General features: G+C 37.8%; 2 protein-coding genes across 2 annotated transcripts in view; one reads left to right on the forward strand and one right to left on the reverse strand.

Moving 5' to 3' along the window:
- LOC134814986 (phospholipid-transporting ATPase ABCA3-like) overlaps window positions 1-27,628 on the reverse strand; it is a 93,383-nt gene that overhangs the window by 51,768 nt on the left and 13,987 nt on the right. Inside the window, 30 exon segments of the mRNA XM_063823380.1 lie at window positions 15,405-15,454; window positions 15,670-15,740; window positions 15,960-16,097; window positions 16,294-16,329; window positions 16,332-16,439; window positions 16,645-16,734; window positions 16,737-16,815; window positions 16,817-16,939; window positions 17,072-17,298; window positions 17,499-17,597; window positions 18,594-18,745; window positions 19,043-19,209; window positions 19,400-19,552; window positions 20,167-20,487; window positions 20,674-20,735; window positions 20,862-20,965; window positions 21,147-21,298; window positions 21,499-21,674; window positions 21,868-22,049; window positions 22,149-22,253; window positions 22,410-22,528; window positions 22,899-23,085; window positions 23,193-23,317; window positions 23,559-23,670; window positions 23,794-23,915; window positions 24,049-24,143; window positions 24,377-24,472; window positions 24,742-24,832; window positions 24,954-25,067; window positions 27,272-27,371. Of these exon segments, the coding sequence (XP_063679450.1) occupies window positions 15,405-15,454; window positions 15,670-15,740; window positions 15,960-16,097; window positions 16,294-16,329; window positions 16,332-16,439; window positions 16,645-16,734; window positions 16,737-16,815; window positions 16,817-16,939; window positions 17,072-17,298; window positions 17,499-17,597; window positions 18,594-18,745; window positions 19,043-19,209; window positions 19,400-19,552; window positions 20,167-20,487; window positions 20,674-20,735; window positions 20,862-20,965; window positions 21,147-21,298; window positions 21,499-21,674; window positions 21,868-22,049; window positions 22,149-22,253; window positions 22,410-22,528; window positions 22,899-23,085; window positions 23,193-23,317; window positions 23,559-23,670; window positions 23,794-23,915; window positions 24,049-24,143; window positions 24,377-24,472; window positions 24,742-24,832; window positions 24,954-25,067; window positions 27,272-27,371 (3,756 nt within the window).
- On the forward strand, window positions 403-1,656 carry LOC134814689 (plasminogen-like). The gene has a single exon (XM_063822868.1). It carries the CDS (start codon window positions 688-690, stop codon window positions 1,654-1,656), a length of 969 nt encoding a protein of 322 aa, XP_063678938.1. The 5' UTR covers window positions 403-687.

Genomic DNA, 27,628 nt, shown 5'->3' on the forward strand with positions numbered 1-27,628 from the left:
AATATGGTCCGTTACACTGGTTTCACAAACTGGCAGACAGGACAGCCTAATAACTGGGGGCGTGGTGAGGATTATTGTGTCATGACCTCCTTCCCGGGGGCTTACGGGAAGTGGTACGATATCGGGCCACCAAACCCTACCTCTCCCCTAGTCATAAACCCTGTCACCAGACGTCCTTTTAGCCCTCTGAGGGTGCCGTTCTGGTGTCAGCTTGAACTGACAGATTATCAGAGCAATGTAAAGCTGGAGAAGGGAGATGGTGAGAGTAATGGTGTGCTTATCATAGAGACAGAACCAGACGTGTGGTCAGCAGTTTGCTTTGATGAGTTCTCACTCGCAGCTGCAAGTGTGGTGTGTAAGAGTATGGGATATGTGTCAGGGGAGTACAGTGAGTATAATGGTGTACAAGAGTACAGTGTTACTATAAGCAAGGTAGAGTGTGAAGGACAGGAGGAATCATTATTGGACTGTGCTCAATCTGACTCTCAAACTTACTGTGTTATACCTGTCTGGATACAGTGCTATGAGGACTGTCCTGCTGGGACACATCTGGATAGTGTCTGTAACTTGTGTCCAGTAGGGAGGTACAGTGATAAGAGGGGAGCTGTACAATGTGATGAGTGTGAGGTTGGGTTCTATCAAGACCAAGAGGGAGGGATTAGTTGTAAGCAGTGTCCAGGAGGTAGAATGACACGGAGAAAAGGCAGCATATCAGTTGAAGAGTGTGTGGTCCTTGAATCTAAGCCAGCTAACTGTGGAGTGAGCAATTATATTGACTATAATAGCGCACGTATCATAGGGGGTACTGAGGCACTTGCAGGTGAGTTTCCTTGGCATGTTACCATAAACTTAAGAGGGAAAGTGGTGTGTGGAGGAACGCTAATATCCAGCGACACAGTTGTCACAGCAGCACATTGTCTACACAAAGCGACTACCAAGAGCAAACGTATCTGTCACTCCGCTCCTTCATTCAGAAGGTTTAGTACTGTACTGAAACAAGACAACATTCAACTGAATCCTAAAGATTGGTCTGATGCTGCCCCTTGTGAGTGGTTTGATAAGGAGATGATGTCTGTCACTGCAGGAGCCACAGACAGAACAAATGACAAAACACAGACAAAACAAGTGGACAAAGGATATGTGTCACCACGTTACATCTACACCCTGTCCACTTCACAACACAATGACATAGCAGTGCTCAAACTAAAATCTCCCTTTACCCTCAACATTAAAGTGTCATCTGTGTGTCTCCCTGACGCTAATACTCCTTTAAACGAAGGCAAAATACTCACCATCACTGGATTTGGAGTCACTCAGCTCCCATCTTTTACACTAGCAAGCAAGCTAATGAAAGCGAATGTACCTGTTGAGAACTCAGAAGTGTGCAACCAGTATATGAGAGGGGAGGTGTCTGCAAGGATGGTGTGTGCAGGGTCTAAGGATGGCGGAGTAGACAGCTGTCAGGGTGATAGTGGAGGTCCTTTATTAGATGTTTCAATGAGTAGGTACAACAAACAAAGGTACAGTCTGGTTGGGGTAGTGAGTTGGGGGATTGGTTGTGCAAATAAGAACAGGTTTGGTGTGTACACTGATGTAAGGAAATTTCTAAAATTCATAGATGATGCAAGAAGAGGTGGTATTGTGCCTGTGATCTGAAGGGGGGCAGTGGCATGACGTAACATGCAACGTTACGTCATGCCACTGGAATAAATCCCTTATTTTTAGGGGGAAATTGTAACTTTCCCCTTTTACTGTCATGAAAAGAAAATTTCAGCTATATACAGACCTGAAACTAAGGCTTGTCTTTTGTAGCGTAAATTGTTTGCTCGATGACTGAGGCCAATATCTAAACAAGTAACAACCTATTTTTAAAACTACTAAAAAAGTTTTAAGTACATTTCACATTTATCTATTTCCTGATCTTCATTTCGAAAAATAAGTTCTTACTACTACATGGTTTATTTGAGTTAATAATGTTAAACGGAAGAAGCAAATGTGTTATAGTGAAAAGCTATATCATCACCTCCCAAGTAAAAGGGTATATGATCTCTAAAAAGTTCATTTTGAGATGATCAGTAAAAACTGTTTGTTGCTTACAATTAAGGACTAAGAAACAATTTCCTGTCGCATAGGCAAGTGTTCTGGGTGAAATATTGGACAAAATATTTATTTTCAGTTAAGGGGGCCGGGGGGGGTCTTCATCAAAATTCTCTCGAAATTGACTTTATAGTTGTTTCTGGTAGAAGGGAGTGATATCTACCAGCTGCTTTTGGTCCCATGGAAAAATATTGTTCCTAGCCGAAATTATCGCCGGTCTAAGGTCAGCTCTTATGTGTAATTGTATTGCGCGAGCGATTTTCAATCGCAAATTCTGAAAATCGAGTCTAACAATCTATCTTCTCCTACATTTTTTGAGCAATCACCCTGAAACTTTCAGGATATGTTCTAGGGACCATTTAAAAGATAGGCCTTTAAAAATTTTTATTCAATTTTGAAAATCTTGGACCTCGTTTAAATGTTACGATTTTTTCAGGTCCAAGATTTTCAAAATTGAATAAAATTTTTTTAAAGGCCTATCTCAAAATTTTGGCTCAATCAAATCTTTTAAATGGTCCCTAGAACATCTGAAAGTTTCAGAGTGATTGCTCAAAAAATGTAGGAGAAGATAGATTTTTAGACTCGATTTTCAGAATTTGCGATTGAAAATCGCTCGCGCAATACAATTACACATAAGAGCTGACCTTAGACCGGCGATAATTTCGGCTAGGAACAATATTTTTCCATGGGACCAAAAGCAGCTGGTAGATATCACTCCCTTCTACCAGAAACAACTATAAAGTCAATTTCGAGAGAATTTTGATGAAGACCCCCCCCCCCCCCCCCCGGCCCCCTTAAACATCTCTATAATGAATCTTAAAAATGGGATAGTAGATGAACATATACCCTTTTGAATAAACTTTCTCAAGTTATACCCTTTTAAGCTGCTATAATAAAATGTGGATTTATCCAGTGGCGTAATGAAGGGCCCCACTGACCCTGCTGTTCGGGGGGGGCGCCCTGTTAGGGGGCGCCGAATGGTTGTTTGAATGTGGGACGATTTCGAAAACTTAACTAAAGCACTAGCAAAACTGCGCGTTTTGCTAGCTAGATACACACTTTTTTAGAGATTTTACCGGCGTATCCTCTAAAATCACCTAATTTGTTCAATTTTAGGGAGGGGCACCAAAAGGGGAGGGGCGCCAACAGGGGGTCGCTTTTTCGGCGGGGTGCCAACAGGTAACGTTACGCCACTGGATTTATCATAATATGGGGTATATATCAACATAATATACCCTTTTATTTATTATTAATTGTTTGCTAGATGATTTCTGCACAATCATGCAACATCAAAATGTCATTTAATTATGCAACACATCGTTTTGATAATAAGGGATCTAAAACGATCACTGTCAGTTTTTCATAACATGGAGGGGGTTCTTGAAACATATAAGTGATACAAACGTTCTGCAACATTCATAATCGGTCTAAAAGCGAGAAATTAGAAAGCCTCCCGAAAGGAGGTAAGTGCAGTTACTTTCTTTCACAGATCTTTCACGGATCTTTTATCTGAGAAAAGGAAGTAAGTCCGGACTTACTTCCTTCTCTCAGAAATTATTAAGGCAAAACCGGACATAGTTTTTTAAACTCATGGTACTTACTTCCTTGAGAATTGCATGCAACAATGTTTTGATACGTTAATATGTAGCTTATGTTTCTACTAAAAATGTTGATACCAATATTGCCATATTTCGAAAAATTGGACTTACTTCCTTTTCTGAGAAAACAGCGGTACACCTGTATAGTATACCGTTTTGTTGACGATTATTCTGTCAAAGGGCCCGATATGGAGACAATTAGAAAGGTTGCATTTTGTGATATGCCCCTTTTAAATTAGCAATTATACAAAAGTATACCTATATCTACAAATAGAAGGGGTATATTTTGAGATGTACCCCTTTGACATTACATTTACCTGACCATGTGCTTTCGCGCCACTTGCACTGCGGGGGCGCCAGGTCAGCGGGTGCACTACTGCAAGCACAAGGACTCTGATAGAGCAAGACTGAAGACATTACAATTTGCAAATTCTTATAGCATATAGAAAGGGTACACCTCAAGTTATATCCTTTCTACTTCTCTATTTGATATAAAATTCTAAAATGTGAAACGTGGAGAAAGGGTATATTTCAAAATATATCCTGTCTAATTGCATGAATCTAAGTATATTTATTAACCATTTAAATGGATCTAAGTTGATTTATATCTTTTCTAAAAATCAAGCTTATCCCAATTTTGTATTTCGTCAAATGATTCTCATATTTTGGTAATAGTTGACCCTTGGTACAAGGACTCCAAAAAAGGACTCAAATAAAAAAGGTTATATTTTGATTTATACCATTTATGCGACAAAAAAGCCTCTAAAAGTGACACAAAAGTGACACCGATTTATATGTATGATTTATTTTATTGTACTTTGTGTTATAGTAGTGAGGGGGAACTGAGCAATATTCAAGCTTTTGTTTTTTTGGCTATAATACAGGCTAAGACTACAACACACTAACCAATTTAATACTTTTAATTTTGCATTTTTAATAAGTATAAAATGGCATGCATTTAAACTAAACATTTGGAGTTTGAAAAATTGAAAATAAATAACAAATAAATTTTAAGTTCAAAATTGTTTGATATAAAACATTTATAAGCACCAATAATGCGTAAAATAATAACAAATTTAATAAATTGACTGTTAATTGGATTTGAAATTTAACCGAGTTCAACTCGTCGACAAATATTTTACGAGTATCACCCGTTAAGTGTTAACGGGTGATATTTGTAAAACATTTGTTTGACCGTCGACGAGTCCAACTCGGCGCGTGTCCTGGTAGCTGTTACATATTTACAATACAAGTTAAGTGTCACTCAAAATTTGCTCTAACCAGAGCCCTCTCGCTTGCAGTAGCGCGCGACCGCCGAAGGCGACAAAGGAGGAATATATTCTACTTGTGAAACAAGCGCGTCACGCAGTACACGTATACACATGGCTAATTGGCTATGTGAAACTCAAAATAATGACTGAACATGAATGATGAAAGTTTTTATACATATTTGATTTTGTAAATGTCTGATGTTATGTGTAAATCCTTTCCAGCTCGTAGTGCAGTGACCCAATAAATACAAAATAGTGCTACAATCTGTAGTAGTGTTAATATTCACTTATAATAAGCATGTGCTTTCGCACCACCAACCACTGCGGACACGCTTTGCGCTTGTTTCACAAGTTTAGTACCGCTGGGAGGCGGGCGCGCGCCACGGCAAGCGCAAGGGCTCTGGATAGAGCAAGTGTTGCTACAGTATTTACTATTTGTCCCTTGTTAATTGTTAATGGACTTACCCAGCGCGCTACTACGTAGCGACTTGCCTCGAGCTATTTCGAGAAGAAAGCGGCGCGCGCTACTTCGAAGAAATTTGGATGAGGAGTAACATTGAACATAAAACATCTGTCAAATACAGTATACACATTTCACATTTGCATATGGACACGTTCAAAAAAAGGTGGCACTAGAGATTGATTTTTTTAAATGCGTTTTTAAAATAGTCATTGTTCTTTGTTGGTTGATATATCTATCTATACCTTTAGAAATTCGATTAAATTTCATGATCCTGAAATCACGGAGTCTCTAGTGCTTATATCACAGGAGTTATCGTTATTTGTGTGCCAATGATTCAAATATCACACAATTAGAAATGCAAGATGAATCAACACTAGATAATCTGAAAAGTACTATTCACAAAGACGCCAAAATTGATATGGTGATTATAATGCATGTAAGGAATGGAATGTCTTATCTGAAATTGTTATTGGTGCCAAAATGATTCAAAAATCACAACTTAAACGTTGGAAATGAGCCTATTTTGAGCAGTGATTATTGAATCATCTTACGTTTTTATTGGCTTTCTATCATTTTTTAGGGTACAAAATAGTATTAAATAGTATTAAAACCAGTTAATATGATTCAAAAATCACATTTTCGTTAAAGGTGCGCTATTAAGTCACACTATAGTAAGTCTTAAATTAAGTGCACGATATGACAATTTATCTCCATTCTATGATTCTTATTATGTGATTTTTGAATCCATGTCTAAGCTTATACCATATTGAAGGCCTTTGAGTGATAATTTTTGATCTGGGTGCTTAAATGATTCAAAAATCACACAAATCTGGCTACCAAATATGTAATTTCCTTTAAAGTGTGATAATTGAATCATATGTAATGTTCAAGTTGTAATGACATTTTGAAAGGAAAGGTAATGAATCGATAATCACATTTCAAAAATCCGATTAAGTATTATATGTTACTGATATGATTCATTTGTCACATTATGGCGACAAAATTATCATGGCTTGAGTAGTAAAAGTACTTGCCTAGTTTACTCAGTTTAAAATCAGCGTTTTGTGATTATTGATTCCACTATTACTCTAATAACGAACTTCTCCATGACCATAAACAAGTGTCACAACAAATTACTGCAGATTTACTATGAATACCAACCTGATATAGAGCCAAAAAGTGATACATTCCCCTGATACAGCATAATTTCAATACATGCTCATTTATGTGATTTTTGACTCATTATGGCACTTTTAACCATCTAAATTCTCTAAATAATAGTTAGCACGATATAATTGTGATTGATAGAGTTCATTGTTACAATCGTTCCGTTGATATTCATATCACATTCACCATTCTAAAACACTTAGTCAGAATTAACCCTGTGTGTGATAATTGCATCGTAACTCCACATTTAACCAGTGATACTTTGCACTTTTAACACTCAACTATCTCAAAAAGGTTCAATAATCACATTGAGAAGCAGGACACACTCACAGAATGTAAATTCATCATTAGAGGTGCAAGAAATGAATATTTTGTGATTTCTGGCTCATATCTGCACAATTAACAGATATAAAGAGATGAATGACTTAATTATGTGATATTTGAATCTTTTTGGACCACATATTAAAATTTGGTTAACTTTCATAGCATACTCCTTGAGATACAAGTATTTTAAAATGCTTCACACAATTTTGGCAGTGAAAAATCAATCTCTAGTGCCACCTTTTTATGAACGTGTCCATATTGTCATGCTTGCCAATTGCTTTGTCATTTTTAGGTTTATAACCAATCAGGACGCGCGCCGAGTTGGACTAGTCGACGGTTTTAATACTTTCAACACTACTATATAACAAATAATTTGAGGGATGGCAAGTAACAATGTACCCGAGAGGGTGTCGATACGAAAAAAACGTGGAGTCAAGACGAGTCCCCCTAAGGATTCATCTTCTGATAATGTCCCAGTGCCAGAGGAAAAATACTGCCAATGTGATGTTTACATGTCAGAAGAACTATCAGTTGAATGTGAAGCTTGCCAATTATTTTGGCACCTGAGTTGTGTTGGTTTATCTGGCCTTAAAAACGAGATGTTACTGAATCTTACAAACTGGAAGTGCCCATACTGTTTTGTGGCGCCTCATACCTCAGCTGACACTAAGGAAAACGGGGCTGTCAGGGCTATTATTAAAGAGGAACTCCAACATTTGACCCCAGCCCTGACTAACTCGATTAAGGAAGCTATTAAAGGAAGTGCAGAGAAAACAGTTGATAAAGCTGTTCGTCTCTATTCTGAGGTAACAGCACAAACCCAGAAGAAGGTTCTCGATGACATGAGTCGTGAACAAGCTTCTGAAACTGTTATTTCGGAAGTGCAAATGAAGATGCACACTGATACATTTGAGCGAAACAAACGAAAACTCAATCTGTGTGTGCTCAAGGTTCCAGAGAGCAAAAAGACTACCTCTAAGCAACGCCAGGAGGACGACTCCAAGTTCTGCAGGGAGACCCTAAAGATTAAGAAGGACGACATGATAAGTTGCCATCGCTCTGGCAAGCTTGATGCTGACAAGCCAGATCACCGTCGCCCGCTCATCATCCAGACACGAGATGAAGAGTCAGTAAATTTCTACGCTGACCATGGTAAGGGCTGGAAAGAGTCAACTTATTGGATCAACTTGGACCTCTGCAAGGCAGACAGAGATATTCGTTTTTTAGCCAGAAAGGAGAGGAAGAAGAGGCAGGAGGAAGCGAAGAAAAGAGAGACAGAGAAGACAAAGGAGGAGGCAAAGAAAAGAGAGCCAGAGAAGACAGAGGACAAAGCGGAGGCCGCAGTGCCCAGCCGTTAAATATTTTTTATACCAGTGCTAACGGCCTATTTAATAAAATTGATGAACTAAAATGTATTTTATCAATGTATAAATCTATTGAGGTAATTTGTGTAACAGAAACTCATTTTATTATCACTTCGAGATGGCCAGGCCTACTCTCATGCTGTCTATATGTGATGATTAACTCTGAAAAGCTAGGGACAACTGGGGAATGATCCCAGAACCTCGAGATTTCGCGTCTCTTGCTCTACCAATTGAGCTACTGACCCTGATTCTCAGAGCGAAATCACCACTCATATATTTTCAGAGTTAATCATCACATATAGACAGCATGAGAGTAGGCCTGGCCATCTCGAAGTGATAATAATAATTAAAATGTTTCGCAGATTGGCAATTGATCGGTGTAGTTGGTGTTGTACACACTGCACTGATAATGATATCACGTTGTACGTGTAATGCAAATATAGTGTGGATAAATGCGAATATATATTCTAAATAACTGATAAAACTCATTTTAGTAGTGATATATTAGATGCCGAAATTTATATTGAAGGATTTAGTATGTTTAGAAAAGATAGAGATTTTAGAATTGACAATTCCACTGGCAGTATAAGTGGTGGAGGAGGCTCTATAATTTATGTTAAAAACTGTTGTAATGCTTCACTAGTGAACTCTTTTTTAAAGGCACCGGATTCTTTAGCTGTTAATATCAACACATCAGGTGGACTGATTAGTATTTGTTGTATTTACAGATCCACTTCATTGAATTTAGAACCTGAGAATAATGCGTTAATATCTTGTATCAAGAGCATCTGTAGTGAAAGGAATGATTTTGAAACACTCCTTTTAGGAGATTTTAATTTACCAAATGTTTTATGGGAAACTGGTAGCATAAATAGTAATATTGCTAGCAAGAACCAGTTTTTAGTTACTCAACAGAAATTCATGGATGTTTTCAATGACAGTGGTTTAACTTGGTATTTCACCAACGAGACAACTAGAAGACGGCTTGTGAAGGATACTCTCCAGGAGAGTCTTCTTGATCAGGTCCTGTATACAAATGATGCTCTTGTCAACGGTTGTAAGATCGTTTCTCCGCTTGGTAAGAGTGATCATGTTGGGATACTTGTCGAACTAGTTGTTTCGCCGGATACTAGCAAATGTTTAAAAGAGAAGATTATCAAACCTATATGGGGTAAGATTTCCTCTGAAGAGTTATTAAATTTTAGTTTGAAAAATATCGACTGGGATTATAGTTCTACCAATGATGTTCAAGATATGTGGGCTGAATTACATGGTAAACTGGAGACTGTTGCTGCAGCTGTTCCGACTGCTTCGGTTTATCTCGACAACAGACCTGTCAAGTTGCCATGGAGTACATCTGCACTTAAACGAATGAGAAAGAATAAAGATAAAGCATGGGCTGAGTTTGATATTAATCCATCTGATGTTAATTTTAGTTATGCAAGTAGCAAACAACATACTTATGAATTAGCAGAAATTAAAGCTATAAAGTTAATTATGAAAAGAAAATTACATCTAATCTGAAGCAGAATTGTAAGTCTTTTTACTCTTATTTACGAAATAAACGTCAAGTTAAGTCTAGTGTGGTTTCTTTAGATAGAGGAGATGGTACACGCACAGATAGTTCGACTGAGTCAGCTGAGGTACTCGCAAGTGCCTTTAGCTCTGTTTTTGTGCGTGAACCACCTGGCCCTCTCCCTAAAACTGAGAATTTAAGACCTGACAATGAGAGTATTGATGATATTGATGATATGGAAGTCAACAGTTCTGATATAAAAAAGCAACTTTTAAAGCTTAACATTTTTAAGAGTTCTGGTCCGGATGGTGTTCATCCGAAGTTGTTGAAATCGCTAGCTTATGACAACAATTTTGTTGAAGCAATAACTAAATTATTTCAAAAGTGTTCAGATACAGGATCTTTACCTGCAGTGTGGAAATCTGCATCTGTTGTAGCATTGTTTAAAAAGGGTATTAAATCAGACCCCTTAAATTATAGACCAGTTTCATTAACTTGTATTTTGTGCAAAGTGTATGAAAAGTTGGTGAGAGCACATGTTTTAAATTTTCTAGAACATCGAATTTCGAAGCATCAGCATGGATTTGTTAAGGGTAAATCGTGTTTATCTAATCTTTTAGAGACATTTGATGACATTCTTGACATTTTAGATGAAGGTGCCCCGGTTGATCTTCTATACTTTGATTTTAGTAAGGCGTTCGACACAGTCCCCCACTTTAGACTTCTGTCTAAATTGGAAGGCTTTGGTGTCAAAGGAAAGGTTTTAGATGTTATTAAAGATTTTCTGACAGACAGGACTATGAGGGTTTCTGTAGAAGGACAATGGTCCGAGGTTAAACATGTTTTATCTGGTGTTCCTCAGGGGTCAGTTCTAGGCCCTCTCCTATTCATTCTGTATATTAATGATTTGCCTGACCTTGTAAAAAATAAGATAAGGTTATTTGCTGATGATCTTAAATTAATTGGTAATGCAGCTAACCACGGTAGTGTTGCTGAAGATATCGAAGAATTAGAAGTTTGGGAAAGTATTTGGCTTTTACAATTTAATCCTGCCAAGTGCAAAGTAGTGCACATTAATTTTAACAACAATCCTAATTTAAATTATAAGGTAAATGGTATAGAACTTGAAGTATCTGATCAGGAAAAAGATTTGGGGGTTATTACCCATAGCTCCCTGCTTTGGAACGAACAGATCAAAGCATGTATCGCTAATCTATAAGGCAAATCGTATGATTTGTTGGATTGTAAGGAATTTAGTTATTAGAGAAAAGGTTGTTATGATTGCTATATATAAAGCTTTAATAAGACCTCATCTTGAGTATTGTGTCCAATTGTGGAATCCACCTGCGGCTCATGGAAGTTGGGGGACTGTTTTGGAGCTGGAGAGCGTCCAGAGGCGGTTTACACGTCTGATTGATGAGGTGGGTACTCTTCCTTACAGCCGTAGACTGGAAATCCTCAATTTGACAACGCTGGCAGAGCGGCGAATACGTGGGGACCTTATTGAAGCTTTTAAGGTTATTAATGCTATGACTGATTATGGTTCAGACTTGTTCAGACCAAGCAGATCAGGTCTTAATCTGGTTTCATCCAATAGATGTAGTAAAAGTGTGACAAAGGTCAAGATTATCCAGAAGTCTTTTCTCCCGGAGCGAGTTATTCCATATTGAAACAAACTCCCTCCGGACGTCAAGAACTCTGTGACAGTTTTAGGTTTTAAAATTAAATTAGAAGGATATAAGATAGATATGATTTCTAAAAGTATTACAAATGATTGCTTTTTTTGGAATGTTTCTAATGAAGTTTTAGTAAGAATTGAGGGAGCCAGTTATGTCAGTAACAAAGAGAAACATAACAATTATCTTTGGTTCCATCCTTATGTAGCAAAGAAGCGTTTTATAAATCTTTATTCCACTGGGAAGTTTTTAAAATAGGATAATGTTTTTGATGAAATTGTTTTTAAATATTGTATTTGATAATTAATTAATGTTGGTGGGGAAATATTTATTATATATTTTTTCACACAGTGCGATGATAGTTTGTAGACATGTGTGATGATGTGATGTCATAAATTTTACTTTACTTTACTTTTTCGTCGGCCGGGTGGTGTAGTGGTAATTCACTCGCCTCCCAAGCGGAAGACCGGGGTTCAAACCCCGTCTGAGGCAGGCAGGCCAGGTCACCAAGCTGTGATTGGTACAGGATTTATCCTGGTAATTATGCTCGGAGGATATCAGTGACGCGATTCCTACTACAGTGTAAGCTGCAGTGTAGCTGTAAAGTCTACCGCCATTCGGAATGAGTGTGAACTTGCTTACCAGGCAATCATGATTTCCGCTTGGTTCTCATCAGGTCTCTAAGAAAGCCAACAGTGTGCTGATATGCACTGTCATATGTACTTCCTAGAAGCAGCACACGGCCCATTTCGGACTTGCACGAGTTATAATTATTACTTTACTTTACTTTACGGTTTCACATAGCCATGTGTCTACGCGTACTGCGTGACGCGCTTGTTTCACAAGTAGATAGACCGCCTCCGGCGGTCGCGCGCTACTGCAAGCGAGAGGGCTTTGGTTTACTGGGCCGCGCTCAGCCTGTCATTCCGCCAAATTCATTATGTTAATGAACATAATAGCCTGGGGTCCTCAGGTAAGCTCTGGTTAGAGCAATCGACGGTCCTCAATATATGGAACAGATATTTTACGAGTATCACCCGTTAAGAATTGCTTCGCATCGCGCAGAGCAACGCGTTTGGTAATCTGGAAGAGTTAGCATTGTCAATTAAGAAAACTCTCTGCTTTTAATAAATTTACCGCGTCGGCGCGCGCGATATTTGCGATTTCAGAATTCAATTAAAATTTTATAAGTTGTTAACCTACTAAAACGCGCGCCGAGTTAGACTCGTCGACGGTTTAATTTTCCGCCTCGACAGTTTAATATTTCAATTCGGACCAAATATTTTACAAGTATCACCCGTTATATAATAGTATATACTATATTTATATATATTAAGCTAAATTTAAGTTCATGGAAAAATATTTATATTGTTCTTATAAGTATATGCTATCACTGAATTTTTATTGGCGGATGATTCTAATAGCCATGAGTCTACGCGTGACCAGTGACGCGCTTGTTTCCGTTCGGTGGTCGCACGCTACGTCGCTACTGCAAAGTTTGACCATTGTTAATGGTCTGGCCCGGCGCGCGCTACTTCGTAGCACTTGCCATCGGGCTAATATTTTGAGAAGAAAGCGGCGCGCGCTACTTCGAAGAAATTTAGACGAGTAACATCCGTCAACTGCAAAGTGCAAGCGAGAGGACTCTGGTTAGTATAGAGCAATGGCCGACCCAGTCACCCAGTAGTGCATCGCCCTACAAGTTCTTAATGTGATTAAAATTCAACTGTATTTTACTTTCTTTTTCATTGTTGCTTTTTTATTGACACTTTTTGTCCCGCCCATCAGCTGAAGCAAGGGTTGATTCTCCGATACTCCTAGTTCCAAGCTGCTTGAGGAGGGTGTACTTATTTGAATCACTGCACTGTCCTGTTAACGAACACATAGTTGAGATATCATTCAGTTATTAAGTAACTAACACTTATTGCAAGCTTATATATATATTATTCAACATGCAGGGGACATGTTTCTCCGTTTTTTAGTGACAGATAATTGAAAAAAACTTGATTAGATTGTAAGTAGAATTTAATTTATCATCTGACTGAACACTGAAATAATTGGACTGTTTAACACTGAACATGAATCTTAAATTTCCAGCAGTTTTTAAAAACACTTAACAGCTAATATTATACAGTAAAATCTACGATAAAATTACAAAAGCTTCATGCCGTAGTACATACATATTACATTACACTGGAGCTTACACAGTGTAATTTCCTCCTGTCTGCGCCGCGTACGTTTATATAGGCGCAGATTGGAGGAAACTACACTGTGTAAGCTCGATCGATCCAGTGTAATGTAATATGTATGTACTACGGCTTCATCAATTTTCACATTTATTGATCATCAGCTCAACTTCATCTCGTACACTCAGCGAAGTCATTTTAACAAAGTGTAATACTAATTCACTAATTCATAATCCAAGACAAACTCTAACTATTCCCAGCATAACTTCGTGGCAAAATGAGAACCACATATCATCACCTCCCAAGTAAAAATTCATTTTGAGATAATCAAAAAAAACTGTTTGTTGCTTACAATTAAAGGACTAAGAAACAATTAGGCAAGTGTCCCGGGTGAAATATTAGTATTTATTTTCTTTCTAGTACGAACACGATATATTATATCGTGTTCGTATACACGTTACACGAATAAGCCACAGCTATAAACATTAAACTCAATATTGTTATACTTTGATCTAAATAACAGATGAACACTTTTAGGTCGATCTGAAAACTCGTAAGAAAGTAAGATTACATCACTAATAGCTACTTGATGGACTGTAAATCTGAAAACTGATTATTACAGCAAACATATTATTGAAGAGAAATATAGATCATAATATCGAAGAGAAATATAGATCATACATGCAAATTGCAAATTGCAAAAGGTAAAATAAAAACAGCTAAATCATAGACAGCTGAATCATAAATCTAATTCTGATATCTGAACAAATAGGTTTATAATCTCTTTTTAATTGTTTCCTATAATATTGTTGCCATGCGGAATCATTGAACCCATTTTTACACTGAAGAATTTCCGTGGTCTAAATCTGACGCCCGATTTTCACTTACGATGCTCTTTTTCAAACTAACCCTAGACTCATTGGGTTTTACTTCATTCTTTTTCTTTTTCCTTCCAAACCAACCTTTTTTCTTCTTATCAGGCTCTCTTTGCTCTTTGGCAAAGTTCAAGAATACCTGTGCGATGGGAAGATCAGACTGGTAATTCAGACTTAAAACCTTCTCCTTTTAAACAAATTGACATCATTCAATCGCTGAACATAAGGCTTTTAGAGTTTAAATAACCAACGTAGATGTGTCGTTTATATTGTGGTTAAATATAAATGGAGTATTGGCGATTTAAAGATAACGTTATTTCGGGAGATCAGCCGATATTTTAGATTGACAATAGCAATAAAGGTAGCCCCATCAAGATCCTGAGTCTCGTGACACGTCGACATACGACAGCTCGATTAATGAACCAATTAATCGGTTATTTTTGTTACCTGTTCTAACGAGGTTTGAGCAACGGAATAGTCCTTGAGGTTCAATTCTACTTTGTTTGTTTCCAAAACCTCAAATATGTAGCTCCATTTGTAATCTATACCCAAACTGAACATCAGGTAACCTGCAATTTAATACCATATCACTTTCTGTTCTGTCAAATTATTATTAGTAACAAGAAGATGTCCGCGTTTAATCGGGACGAGATAAATCGGGGTTTTCCCGTGCATATATTATGTAAATGTTTTTAAATGTTCGATAATGCGAGCTGGTTGGTAAATGTTAGGGAAATATTTATATAGCACTGACCCGGATAGTTCTCTTTCAATATTGCGCCCTTAAACTGTTCCTCAACAAAGTTGATAACATTGGTCTGGTCCTCTGGTTCCATGAGAAGACAGACTGTGTATCCTTGACTGTAGGTATTCTTTAGCTCCTGTATACTGCCCAAACAACGGCAAGCTCCGTTTACCTGAGAAACAATATAGTTTTTAAAGTTGTTTTCATATTTTCTTCCTCAATTCTTTTGGTGATTATCTAGATTATCGTATGCATATAATATTCTTATATTATGAATGGTAAATGTTTTATTCAATTTCACGCTGATTTACAAAAGCTAATCGTATTCGGTATTTAGACAACAGAATGACAGTTGAAACATTACTAAATATCATCATTATAACTCACCATGATAACAATACGAGTACACAGTGCTTCACATTCTTCCATAGAATGGGAGGTTAGAACAATACTGCAACCTGGAGGGTTATGGTTAGGTTACTATGATAGATTCATGAAAACCAACAAGCTACATATATCTTTCAAAAATATTTCTAGAATCTATTTTTAAAGTTTAAAGTCGGTATCTGTTCGGCATCCGTACAGAATTTCTCAAAAGACAAAGAATACGATTCCAAAAGAAACATTCAAGTATAAATAGAAAAGATCCCACTTAATGAGTTTAAATCTAAACTGACCAGTTCCGCGCAGGTAACACAGTACATCCCAGAGGAAACGTCTAGCAGTGGGGTCCATACCAGCAGTTGGTTCGTCCAGGAAAATAAGTGGAGGAGATCCGATTATTGCTAAACCGGTCGACAACTTCCTCTTGTTTCCTGTGGAGATAGAGATAAGATACCAAGAAAGGTACATGCGATTGATCATTGGAGTGCTTGGATTGACAGAAGATAAATCCTCCTGGACAAACCTTTCCCCAGAGATAAAAGTACTTAGTACAACTATACCCAACGTAAAAAGGAATGCATCTTAAAAACAAAATACCGATCGATGAAGTGTTTATGGATTTCTAACCTCCACTGTAAGATCTACATTCCTTCTCAGCGTGATCTCAAGGTTGAACATCCTGATAACTTCGTTAACACTATCATCTAAAGCAGAGTAGGGTACCCCTCTTAAGTTAGCAAACATTTCCAGTAACTCTCGGCCCGTTAGGTGCCCTGCAAAGTTTGAGAGTTAGAAAAAGATCTAGTAAAAGCCTCCCTCATAACTTTCGTGAGGTTAGCATACCAACAAATACATAATCATTAATCATAATCATGGTAATGATAATAATAAAGTAATAACATAAAAAGACATGACTTCCGTCACAAAGAGAAGATAATGAAATTAATCAAGTTTTCATCTCGTTATTTGAAATCCCACCTATAAGAGCGTCGAACTGAGGACAATATCCGATAAACTTCTGAGCACTCCTCAGGTTCCTGGTGACGTCATGACCGTACAAATACCCTTTCCTGACGTCATCACCGTGTCACCTGTCATCATATTGAATGTTGTGGTTTTTCCTGCCCCGTTGACCCCTAACAAACCAAAAGCATTCTCCCTTAGCGATGGCAAGAGAAAGGTTCTGAACAGCAGTTGTTTTTCCGAACTGACGATGAAGGTTTCGCATAACAACACTTTCAGAGCTGACCAAACTTGATAGGTTCTCGTTTACCTGATGGATGCCATAAGATCAGACAATTTATTTTTAACTCTTGAAGTTTATTTGGAATCTTGTAGTTGTATATACGTGAGTCTGGACGCGATTTAAATTACAAATTTCGATGTTAAACTGGTGTCCTCGTACCCTAGTTCTTTCACCGGTCACATTATCATCCTCAGCTTCACTGACGCCATTATTGGCTTTTCTGCTGCATATTAATTGGCAAATGAATTGGCTCACTTTCGTCAGTTTAGCCCGAATAACAAACCACCACGTTTCAATAATTAGCAGACCGCCCATGTAGACTATAGCACATATTACTAGTGCTAGAACATGGCGTCCAACACCGTTACCATCGAGTGTGAACAATGCTGAAAGTTTGCTATTGTAAGATGTAAAAATATAGCGACACTAAAAGAGCTCCATTTGAAGTGACACTACTGATTATTTTGTTTACACCAGGAGATAAAAATATTGCGTTGAACGATATTATCGCGAGATTTGTCAATAGTGCACAAATTAACTACCCAAAGCATGAAATGATACCTTAACCTAATGTATAACAACTTACCAACAGGTTTAAGATGACCACACTGTGCAGCAGATTTGCCGACAGCGTCCATACATGTTTGATATGTTAAATACTTAGAGCGCAGTAGCATGAGGTTATCTGAAACATATTCATTTAAACTTTGTCCAATTGCAATGATTTTATCTCAGAAAAACTGTCTTCTGTCTCTGTCTCTGTCTCTCTCTGTCTCTCTGTCTCTCTGTCTCTCTGTCTCTCTGTCTCTGTCTCTCTGTCTCTCTGTCTCTCTGTCTCTCTCTCTCTCTCTCTCTCTCTCTCTCTCTCTCTCTCTCTCTCTCTCTCTCTCTCTCTCTCTCTCTCTCTCTCTCTCTCTCTCTCTCTCTCTCTCTCTCTCTCTCTCTCTCTCTCTCTCTCTCTCTCTCTCTCTCTCTCTCTCTCTCTCTCTCTCTCTCTCTCTCTCTCTCTCTCTCTCTCTCTCTCTCTCTCTCTCTCTCTCTCTCTCTCTCTCTCTCTCTCTCTCTCTCTCTCTCTCTCTCTCTCTCTCTCTCTCTCTCTCTCTCTCTCTCTCTCTCTCTCTCTCTCTCTCTCTCTCTCTCTCTCTCTCTGTCTCTCTCTCTCTCTCTCTCTCTCTGTCTCTCTCTCTCTCTCTCTCTCTCTCTCTCTCTCTCTCTCTCTCTCTCTCTCTCTCTCTCTCTCTCTCTCTCTCTCTCTCTCTCTCTCTCTCTCTCTCTCTCTCTCTCTCTCTCTCTCTCTCTCTCTCTCTCTCTCTCTCTCTCTCTCTCTCTCTCTCTCTCTCTCTCTCTCTCTCTCTCTCTCTCTCTCTCTCTCTCTCTCTCTCTCTCTCTCTCTCTCTCTCTCTCTCTCTCTCTCTCTCTCTCTCTCTCTCTCTCTCTCTCTCTCTCTCTCTCTCTCTCTCTCTCTCTCTCTCTCTCTCTCTCTCTCTCTCTCTCTCTCTCTCTCTCTCTCTCTCTCTCTCTCTCTCTCTCTCTCTCTCTCTCTCTCTCTCTCTCTCTCTCTCTCTCTCTCTCTCTCTCTCTCTCTCTCTCTCTCTCTCTCTCTCTCTATCTCACCTCTTCTTTATTGTTTAGAAGTCATCATAAATATATATATATATATATTAGTTTGATGAGCACTCACACATGGAAGCTGCCATAGCGTAGTGAGGATGGATAAGGAGGGCTCGGTCAACATGTATAATCCATTCGTACTTGTTCCCAGTAATGCCTTTAAACTTATTGATGAACTCTTCAGCTTCATATATCGGGTACACTATCATGTAACAGAGGAAGCTGAAATGATATATCATCGGGTAAGAACCTGTTAAATTAAGATGGATTTTTTTAAAGTCTTCAACTTTTCATTGTTTACACGTGAAATCAGCATTTATGTAAGAATTAAATCAAATACGTAAAAGGTTCCTGGTTAGACTTAGACAGGTTATTTGTTGTCAGGAGTAGCCTCGGCCGCACGGGTGTCAGGTGACTGGGCACGATGCTAACTTATCATGGACTAAGTCATAAATCTTAGAAACTGATAATTTCTAATAGAATTGGTTTGGAAATATCTATGAACTGCTGACTACTTACCCTGCAAGTGGTACGAAGAAGAAGATCATGGTGACAAAACCGTAAGCGGAGGATGTCTTCTCGAACAAATGGGAGAGGATGTAGACTAGTGGGATGCTAGCAAGTCCGGCAAGAATAATGGTCAGGAAGAAGGTAGCACAGTATTCACCTTCAGTCAAACCAGTCACCTGGGTGATATTGAAAAGTAATAAATAATAAGATACTGATACATAGGAAGGAGGTGGTGGTCATATGTGTACTCATTTTGTTGTCTTGCCATGAAAAGATGTTTATAGTCAGAATCAAGAAAATAGCTCAGAAATCAAGGAAAGGGCCCAGCTAGGCCTCGTTACATTGAGTTTGGGCGTTACATTTTACCTGGAATGCAAGGATGAGGAAGAATATGAGAAGAGAGCAGAGGAAATAGACCAGGAAATCCCAAGTAATCATGGACAGCCAGTACACCGCACTGTTAACCCCAGAAATCTGCTGCAGATGCTTACTCTTACTTGTTCGCTCTTCTACTGGATTCTGGGGTTTCAATTAGTAATTAGTAATTAGGGATCGGGTAATGATACTTAAACATAGTCAAGTTTGTGAAAAACATGACCCTATAAAACCCCTTGATGCTTAAAAATTGTTTTTGACTGTAAGCGCATACTTACACAACCAATCACCCGCTCGTCTAAAAATAGAGAACCAATCTTATTTTAATATTACGATAATTTATCTCCTTGTCCCTGTTATCTCGTGTCTTCAGTTTTCATCACATGACACACTTTGAGCGCTCTCATTGGTCAGAGACGCGCATTTCGACACGGACTCGCTCTTGTGATAAACGGATAGATAATATAAAGCGAACTTGACATCGACGGTTTTAATAAACGCTACTTGTTTTTAGAAAGCGATGTGACCGGTTGTCTTAATCCAAGCTGGTCAGAAAAACAAACATGACGGACTGAATTCTCTGCACAATTAGTATATAGACATTATTAATAATAATAATAATAACTAGAAATTTATACATCGCTTTATAGACAAAAAGAACTCAAAATCCAAAGATTCAGTTCTCGCCATCTAAAGCGACATTAGACAAGGATAAGAATTTTTAAATTTAGGTTCTATAATATGCCAGGTTCGCCTACCTGAGTAAAAACGGCGTATATAAAAGCGCCTGCAAATATGTAAGTGATAACAAATCCGAAGAGATCCTCGGTAACTCTAAATTCATCCCCTTCGTTTTGGAATTCAGGCAGTGGCTTGTTGGTAGCGGTCACTGTTACATCCTTGTCGTTCATATTCAGGATCAAGTTTGTGATAGCCGATGAGAAGGCTGGAATAAGATGGAAGCCTTGATAGCTTATCCAACCAGTTATAACATCCCCTTTAGCTTCATCAGAGTCGATGGGATCATCCTCAGAGGACAGTTTTACTAAGGTGTCACCGTCTTTATAGCCAGTTTGTATCTGAGGGCAACACTGTTAACACTGTGTAACTGTAAGAGATCAATCCTAATTGTTAAAATGAAAATATATCTATGATGATCACATCTGTTATGTATAGTAGAGCGAACTGAGATTTATAAATTTTAGTTCGCTCTACTATACATACATTGTGCTTGGAAAAAGTCACGAGAGAAAAAAAAGTGGAACCTTTGTTCCTTCTTTGTTGTAGACAGTGTAAGAGTCGGAGGTGTCCGACAATGTTAATCCACCTGAAATATTCAATATTTGGCATGTTTAAAAATAAAACGGAACTGGGAATTGTTATTTTTGAGAATCCTTAATCTCTCAGTTTTAAGCGGCTGGCAATGGAATTGTTTTATTAGAGATAGACGTACCTTGGACATCGACGAAGAAGCTGCCTTTATTCTCGGTTGCTTTTTTCAGGTATAAGTTTTGGTAGAAGTTGGTCTTTTCGTTGGGGTCTTTTGGGTTAGGTCGACTGAAGTGAATCGGAAATATGGAGAAACTCGGAGTATCTACGAATACTGTTGAAAATGCAACAAAAACTCTAGCCATTTAAAATAATCATTTCACGAAGCTTAGACGAAACTTCTCAAATTTGGAGACTTATTAAATTGATTGAACTCCACACAAATTATCTAATTAAATTTGTATGTTACCTGACAGTGCAATCTGCTCCTTTTTTGTCCTCGTCGACCGTTAGATCAAAGCATGATGCACGACAGAAAGTATAAGTGAACTTCGAGTCTTCATAATCATCGTAACACACATCGTATTTAAGGACGTCCAAATCAATGCATTTCGTATTCAACTGTGGGTAACTACTTGTCACAAATTCATTGTTTATGTACACAAAATTAGCAAGTTGATTATGTCTTTATGTTAGATAACAATAATTAATAGTAAATCTAGTGAACGACAAGAAAATAAGATCGGTACAGCTTTTAAAATTTGGATCTCTTTGTAAGAAATCAGAAAATTATATTTTGTTTAGGGTCTAAGGTCCCATACCTGTAAGAAAGGGTTTGAGCAACAATCTTTTAGAGTGCCTCCATAACTGCCATCCAGAGCGTTAGTTTCGTCTGTAAAGTCCGTCAGCATCACGTCAAGTTTGTTCTTCAGGTAGTCTTTTATTTTCGAGGATTGGTCGTCTTTCGAGGATTGGTCGTCTTTCGTGTTCCTGACATCTAAAATTCCAGGAGTCAACAATAGTGTCAATTACGTCAAATTCAACTCTACTCTCAGCCGACAAGACTACAAGAGATAAGGTTAACGCTGAATCAAATTTGTACAGTTATTTTTTTGATAAGATGATATTTGGTCAATGTTTTGACATCCTAATTTTTTACTACAATGAAACTAAAAGCTCCTTTCACTTACCAGCAAAATATACATTTGCCTTTATCTCACTGTTAGGATACTCGTTTAGGGAGAGAACTCTAGGAACTCCTACGGTAATAGATTGCATGCCCTTGTAAGTGAATAACCCCACCAAGATGAAGAGAATGGGAATGAAACCCATGCCAAGAGTAATCCATTTGTTCCGCTTGCTCACAATCGCTCTGTAAAATTTCCAAATTTATGGCGGAGCAGGTATTATCGCACCAATAATTATAAACACTAACAATTAAATAAACACCCTCTTATAATTTATCTCAAACCTTTTCTTGAGCAGACATAAGAATTGTTGACCAAGAAGAGGTACTCCACTGTTCAGTTCATTTCTATCAAACTTTCTAATCTTTCTCTCGTCTTTATTATCCGCACTGAATAAGAAACAGTATTAAATCCAGTGCCAATACGAGAACAGGTAAAGTAGTTACCAGGTTAAAGGCATCAGAATATTGTCCGAAACCTCCCCAAAATCATTAATTTATCTTAAACATTCAAACTAAGCATGTAGGTGACTCGACGAAACTCACTCTATAGCAGCTACATTGCTGTCGTGTCCCTCGCCTGCCTTCATGAATACTTCCTCCATTGTGGTGAGAGATACTCCAAAACTAGCAACACCATAATTTCCAGAATCTTCCTCAAGTACCTACGAGATAGTAACAGTTAATAAGGAACTTGTGATGATTGTGAAGGGCCTAGAATTAATAATTATGGTAAAAATATTATGCATCTTGAGTAAGTTAGTAAGTTATGAGGACGATCCATTGATATGCATTATCGGGTTTTTGAGTACGTCTAAACTCCTGGACGATAAAATATAGATATGATAACTTGATAAGCCAGACTTATGAAAACTAGGACATTTAATTGTTACTTAGTTTGTTAGGGAAACCAGATCGTCCTTACATTGACCCTTTTAATAAGCGCCAAAAAATAAGGAGCCACAAAATAAGAGGTCAAAATTGGCCTTCTTTAGATTTTGGTAATTTTCGGTAACTTTTTTCAGATCTTCTCACCTGGAAAAGTTTGACAAAGTGTTGAACATCACTGGCACTCAAAAGGTAGGACAGCTCACTGCCAACGTTGCTGTGACACGTCGCACTTGGAACGTGGCTCTGGATGAAGGTGGTGAGATTCTCAACCTCTGAGTCTTTCATGTCCGCTGATTCCTTCACCAGAGTCAGGTGATATCCCACTCCGTATCTACGGAAACAGGAAATAAGTTCTCTTTTTGTTAGATCTCTGTTATGTGACGAGACCAACTAAAATATAGAAATATAACACCATATCTCAAACATGCAGACAATTACTTTCTCTTGAGGAATAGAGAGGATCCGGAGCAGACTAACTGTCCAGCAGCCATGATAGCTATTCTGTCCCCAAGAAGATCAGCCTCGTCCATACTGTGCGTTGTGATGATTATAGTTCTACCAGCCTGAAAAGGAGATTTAGATAGAGAGTATGAGTGGTTTGATCCATGAGTTAGGTTTGGGTTTTAGAGCGTACTCGCCATTCGGCAAAGCCTCTAGGTCTTATAATTCTCATATTACATACAGCCTTTAAGATGGAAAGGTTGCTTTTGAACTACAGAGTTTATGTAAATACGAAAAAGTAAACTTGCTTCTGCAAAACGGAAAAGATTTGAAGAGCAAATGAATAAATCTTCGTGTTTGCACCTTTAATTTTAGAAGCATGTCCCACAAATCTCGTTTTCCCGATACGTCCATTCCAGTGGAGGGTTCGTCTAGCAAAACAATCTTACTACCACCACTCAGAGCGATTCCAACACTGTAAAGAGAATAAATTTCCAAACTTAAAAACTTAACAATTCTTCTCATTTTATCGAACTGATCTCCATGACCCTAGTTTTAAATCTAGATTTAAATTGAAAAATTGTTAGAAACATCTTACCTAAGTTTACGTTTCAAGCCACCAGATAAACTTTTTGACATTTCGTCTCTTTTTTCCTCGATACCTAAAGCCTCCAACATTTGCTCAATCTCGTCCGCTATTTCCTTCTCGTCCTCAACCCCCTGAAATGCGTTACAATTTGAGAGTTAAAGTTACTCTATGCAGTGCTTGACCATTGTTAGAAATAAAACGTTTGCCTTGTTGTACTCCAAACAGAACTTATCTACCCAGGAAATTTCCAGAAAGTTTCAGTACCTTGAGACGGATAAAGAAGTCGAGGTGCTGCTGAACGGTTAGGAATTTGAATAGTATGTTGTGTTGTGGACAAACTCCCATACTTTCGCGTACTCCTGGTATTTATACAGGTTTTATTCCGGGTGGCATAGAAAATAAATCATGACAGGGTTAGATTGGTATGGATAAGGTAGATGCAAGTGATTAACAGTACACTCTCTTCAGAAATCAGCCATTGACTGAGAATGATAGTTTAGTTCTTAAAAAATTGTTGTAACGTTTTATGACCATTGGATTTGAGTTATAAGAAGAAAATCTCCAATTAAAATGTGAGTAAATGTTAACAAACCGGTCATGTCGTGTATAATGTTGTGTCCTCCCACAGTAGCTTCACCCGAAGAGGGAGGGTACATTCCTGTCAGCATATTTATTGTCGTTGTTTTACCTGGGGGTGGGAACATTTGATCAGGCAAATTCAAAATTAGATTCAAAGCGGTTTTGAATATCAAATGGGTTGAGTTTAAATTGGAAATTAATTCAAATTGGAAATGATTTTGGGAAAAAAGGCCCTTTAATCTTTTAAACTATCATGGTGGCAAGAGGCGCTGGCACAAATTTAGGACAACAAAATAAAAATTGCAACTACATATTTTGATCTCATTGTGTAGTACTAAGCAAATTAACGAACGAACAACTAAAAGTAATGTTAATTACCTGCTCCGTTATGCCCTAATAGAGCTGTTATCTGACCCTCATACATCTCCACCGACAGGTTTTTAACCGCCACTTTCTCCCCATCAAGTGTCTAGAGGATATACAAGATTAAGAGATCAAATAATAATATTAACTGCTCCTGGACTTCCTAACTAAATTAGTTAGGGAACTAAAAACTTTTCATACAACTGTAGTTCGATCTAACATCCAACCTGGAAACTTTTGTTGAGATTCTTGATAACAATCCCAGCTTTCAGTTTCTGTGTGACTTTCTCATGGTACTCTGGGTCTACCTTATCATGATCTGTTCCATTACTATCCACCTCCTGGGAGATATACATTTGTAAGGAATAAGATCACGTGGTATCCACGTGTGTTACCACGTGTTATGCACGTGTGTTACCACGTGTTGTGTATTGTACGTGTTGTGTACTGCACGTGTTATGCACATGTTCCATTATTATCCACCTTCTGAGAGATACATATTTGTAAGGAATAAGATCACAGTTAACAATTTGACACAGTACCTTCTCACATTCTCTCGCAAAACTGCAAAAACGTCTGATTTACGTTTACTAATTGAAAAATATGGATTGCTGAGGCAGTACACTGACGAAGATTTGAGATAATAATCGGTCTGCAGGCAATTATTCAGTCAGTATTCTGAAAAAGATTATCGCTTTTTTATTCATTGGAAATCCCTAAGAGATGTGATCTTACAGCCGAATTCATTTCGTTATTTCACTTTGTTCATGACACCTTAATCAGAATTAGTGCTGGATCATGGCCGCGATAATCTTCTTGTGTACAGTAAACAGTCAGGTTGAAATAAAACTAACCTCAAAGAATAAGGTCTACTAATGTGTAGATTTATGAGAAATAAATATGATCACCTACATAACCAAAACGTACACGAGCCAACAATTTCAGGAAATTCTCTCAGAAATTCTCAGCCTACTATAACCAATCAAACACTGCCTATTTGTTCACGTGACAAATTTGGTGCTTAGAATACTTATGACATTAAACATGGTTCAGTGAAGAATAGTTAAATCAGGGCTAGCACACCAGGATACGTATTTACTTTGAGATATAAAATGTAGCATTTGTGTGGTGTGTACACTGTACAGTAAATTCCAGATCATTTATCATTTCAGTTCCACGGAAAATTAGTTCTACTCATGTGTAAATTTGAACAAAAATAAACCGTTGTATTGTTGAAATAAGATACAAATAAAATAAAATAAATAAATACAAATCATCAGCCAAAGATTCTTTCTGAGGCCTACTCAGGAGCTGATTTTAGTGTTTGATTTCGGTGTTTGGTATCGTGCTTAGAAATAAATGGACCAGTTACAAACTGTTTAGATGTTCACGTGACATATTTGGTGCTCATAATACCCATAGGGCCGAGACCTATTTTACATCTTTTAACACTCTCAACTCTTATACTTATTATATCTAGAACGGTTTTTTTGTTTTTTTTTCTTAGCCGGCTTTTTCGGTGCTGTAAGTTGATTGCTTATTGGCTGTCTCGTGTCAAAACAATGCGATACGGTTGTCAAATCTGAGTGTCCATCACTAGTAAGTAATGATTTAGTTTGAGATTCGACAAAATGTTTGGGCCTATTTTGATGGCGTCACCCTCTATTATCATGATTATGTTTTAAGTTAGTTTTAAGAATTGCATTGTTGTTTAGTTCCCGTAGGTAAGATACCAATTCCAGCGAGAACAGAGAAAAACGTAAATATAAATAGTTTTAAATTTAACAGCTTCAATAGATAATAGCAATATTTTAGGATATACTCGGGAATCAGTAGCGTAATTTTTTATTGATAAATATTGGCTAAGAACTTGGCCGTGTTTTAGATAGGGTAGCTGAGCAGTGAGCAGAAATCTTAATCGATTCGGTTTAGTAAAAAAAAGTGTGACAGGAATTGAAAAACAAATTAGAAACTCAATTCTGGACGTTGCATTTAGCTCCAATTAGCAGCAAAAACTAATCATCTTACCGCTACCTCAGTGAAACCGTTAACCTGACAAATAGCAATAAATAGTCGAATAGTGTGGAAAACTAGACAGTGCTTTTGATTTAATAAGAAATCAACATCGGTGATTGACAATTTTCAACCGGCATAAATAATAAGCGAACATTTTCTGGTCATACTTTGAATAAAGTTTGAACTGAAAAACGATATGATTAATTGTTCAGAATAGTGTGATCAATGAATGACAGTAACTGCACGAGTTTGATTTAAAAGGTCAAAAGATTAAAATTTGAACGTTCGACAATTTTTTGCTTCAAATATTTTCGAGACTTGCCGATATATTCAATTTCACATAATCGCGATCCTGATCTGCATATTGTTAGCTATAATTTAAGTTTGGCATGCATGTGATACAATTACTTTTAATGATAGATCGGAGATCCAAGATATATTTCAAAGCAAAACTTAAAATTTCAATACAATACGAACACTTCAGTGACTCTATCATTAATGAAAAGTTACCGAACAGAACTTTACTAACCACATTCTTGGGTGTAGTTCCGCACCAGTAACTCTTGGTTAAAAAGAAGAGGGGACTGTTGGGAACTCCAAACTCTCCCGGGAACACGTTCTCAACATACCTGCAAGAGTCGGGGTTCAGTATAAACTAAAAGTTGGGGTTATAGAGCACACTGTTACCTGGGGACCCTGACCCTAGGCTTAGTGTGTAACATAGTTATAACTATGTTACACACTAAGCCTAGTGGCTTAGCCTGTAACTGCCATAAATGGCAGTGACAGGCTGAGCACCACCCAGTAAAGCACATTGATCCTAGGGCCGTTGCAAATAAAATAATATATTATAATCTTTGCCAGAGTTAGTTCGAGATTCAGCTAC

Source organism: Bolinopsis microptera, chromosome 5, assembly GCF_026151205.1.
Source record: "Bolinopsis microptera isolate Bmic1 chromosome 5, MBARI_Bmic_1.0, whole genome shotgun sequence".
Taxonomy (NCBI): domain Eukaryota; kingdom Metazoa; phylum Ctenophora; class Tentaculata; order Lobata; family Bolinopsidae; genus Bolinopsis; species Bolinopsis microptera.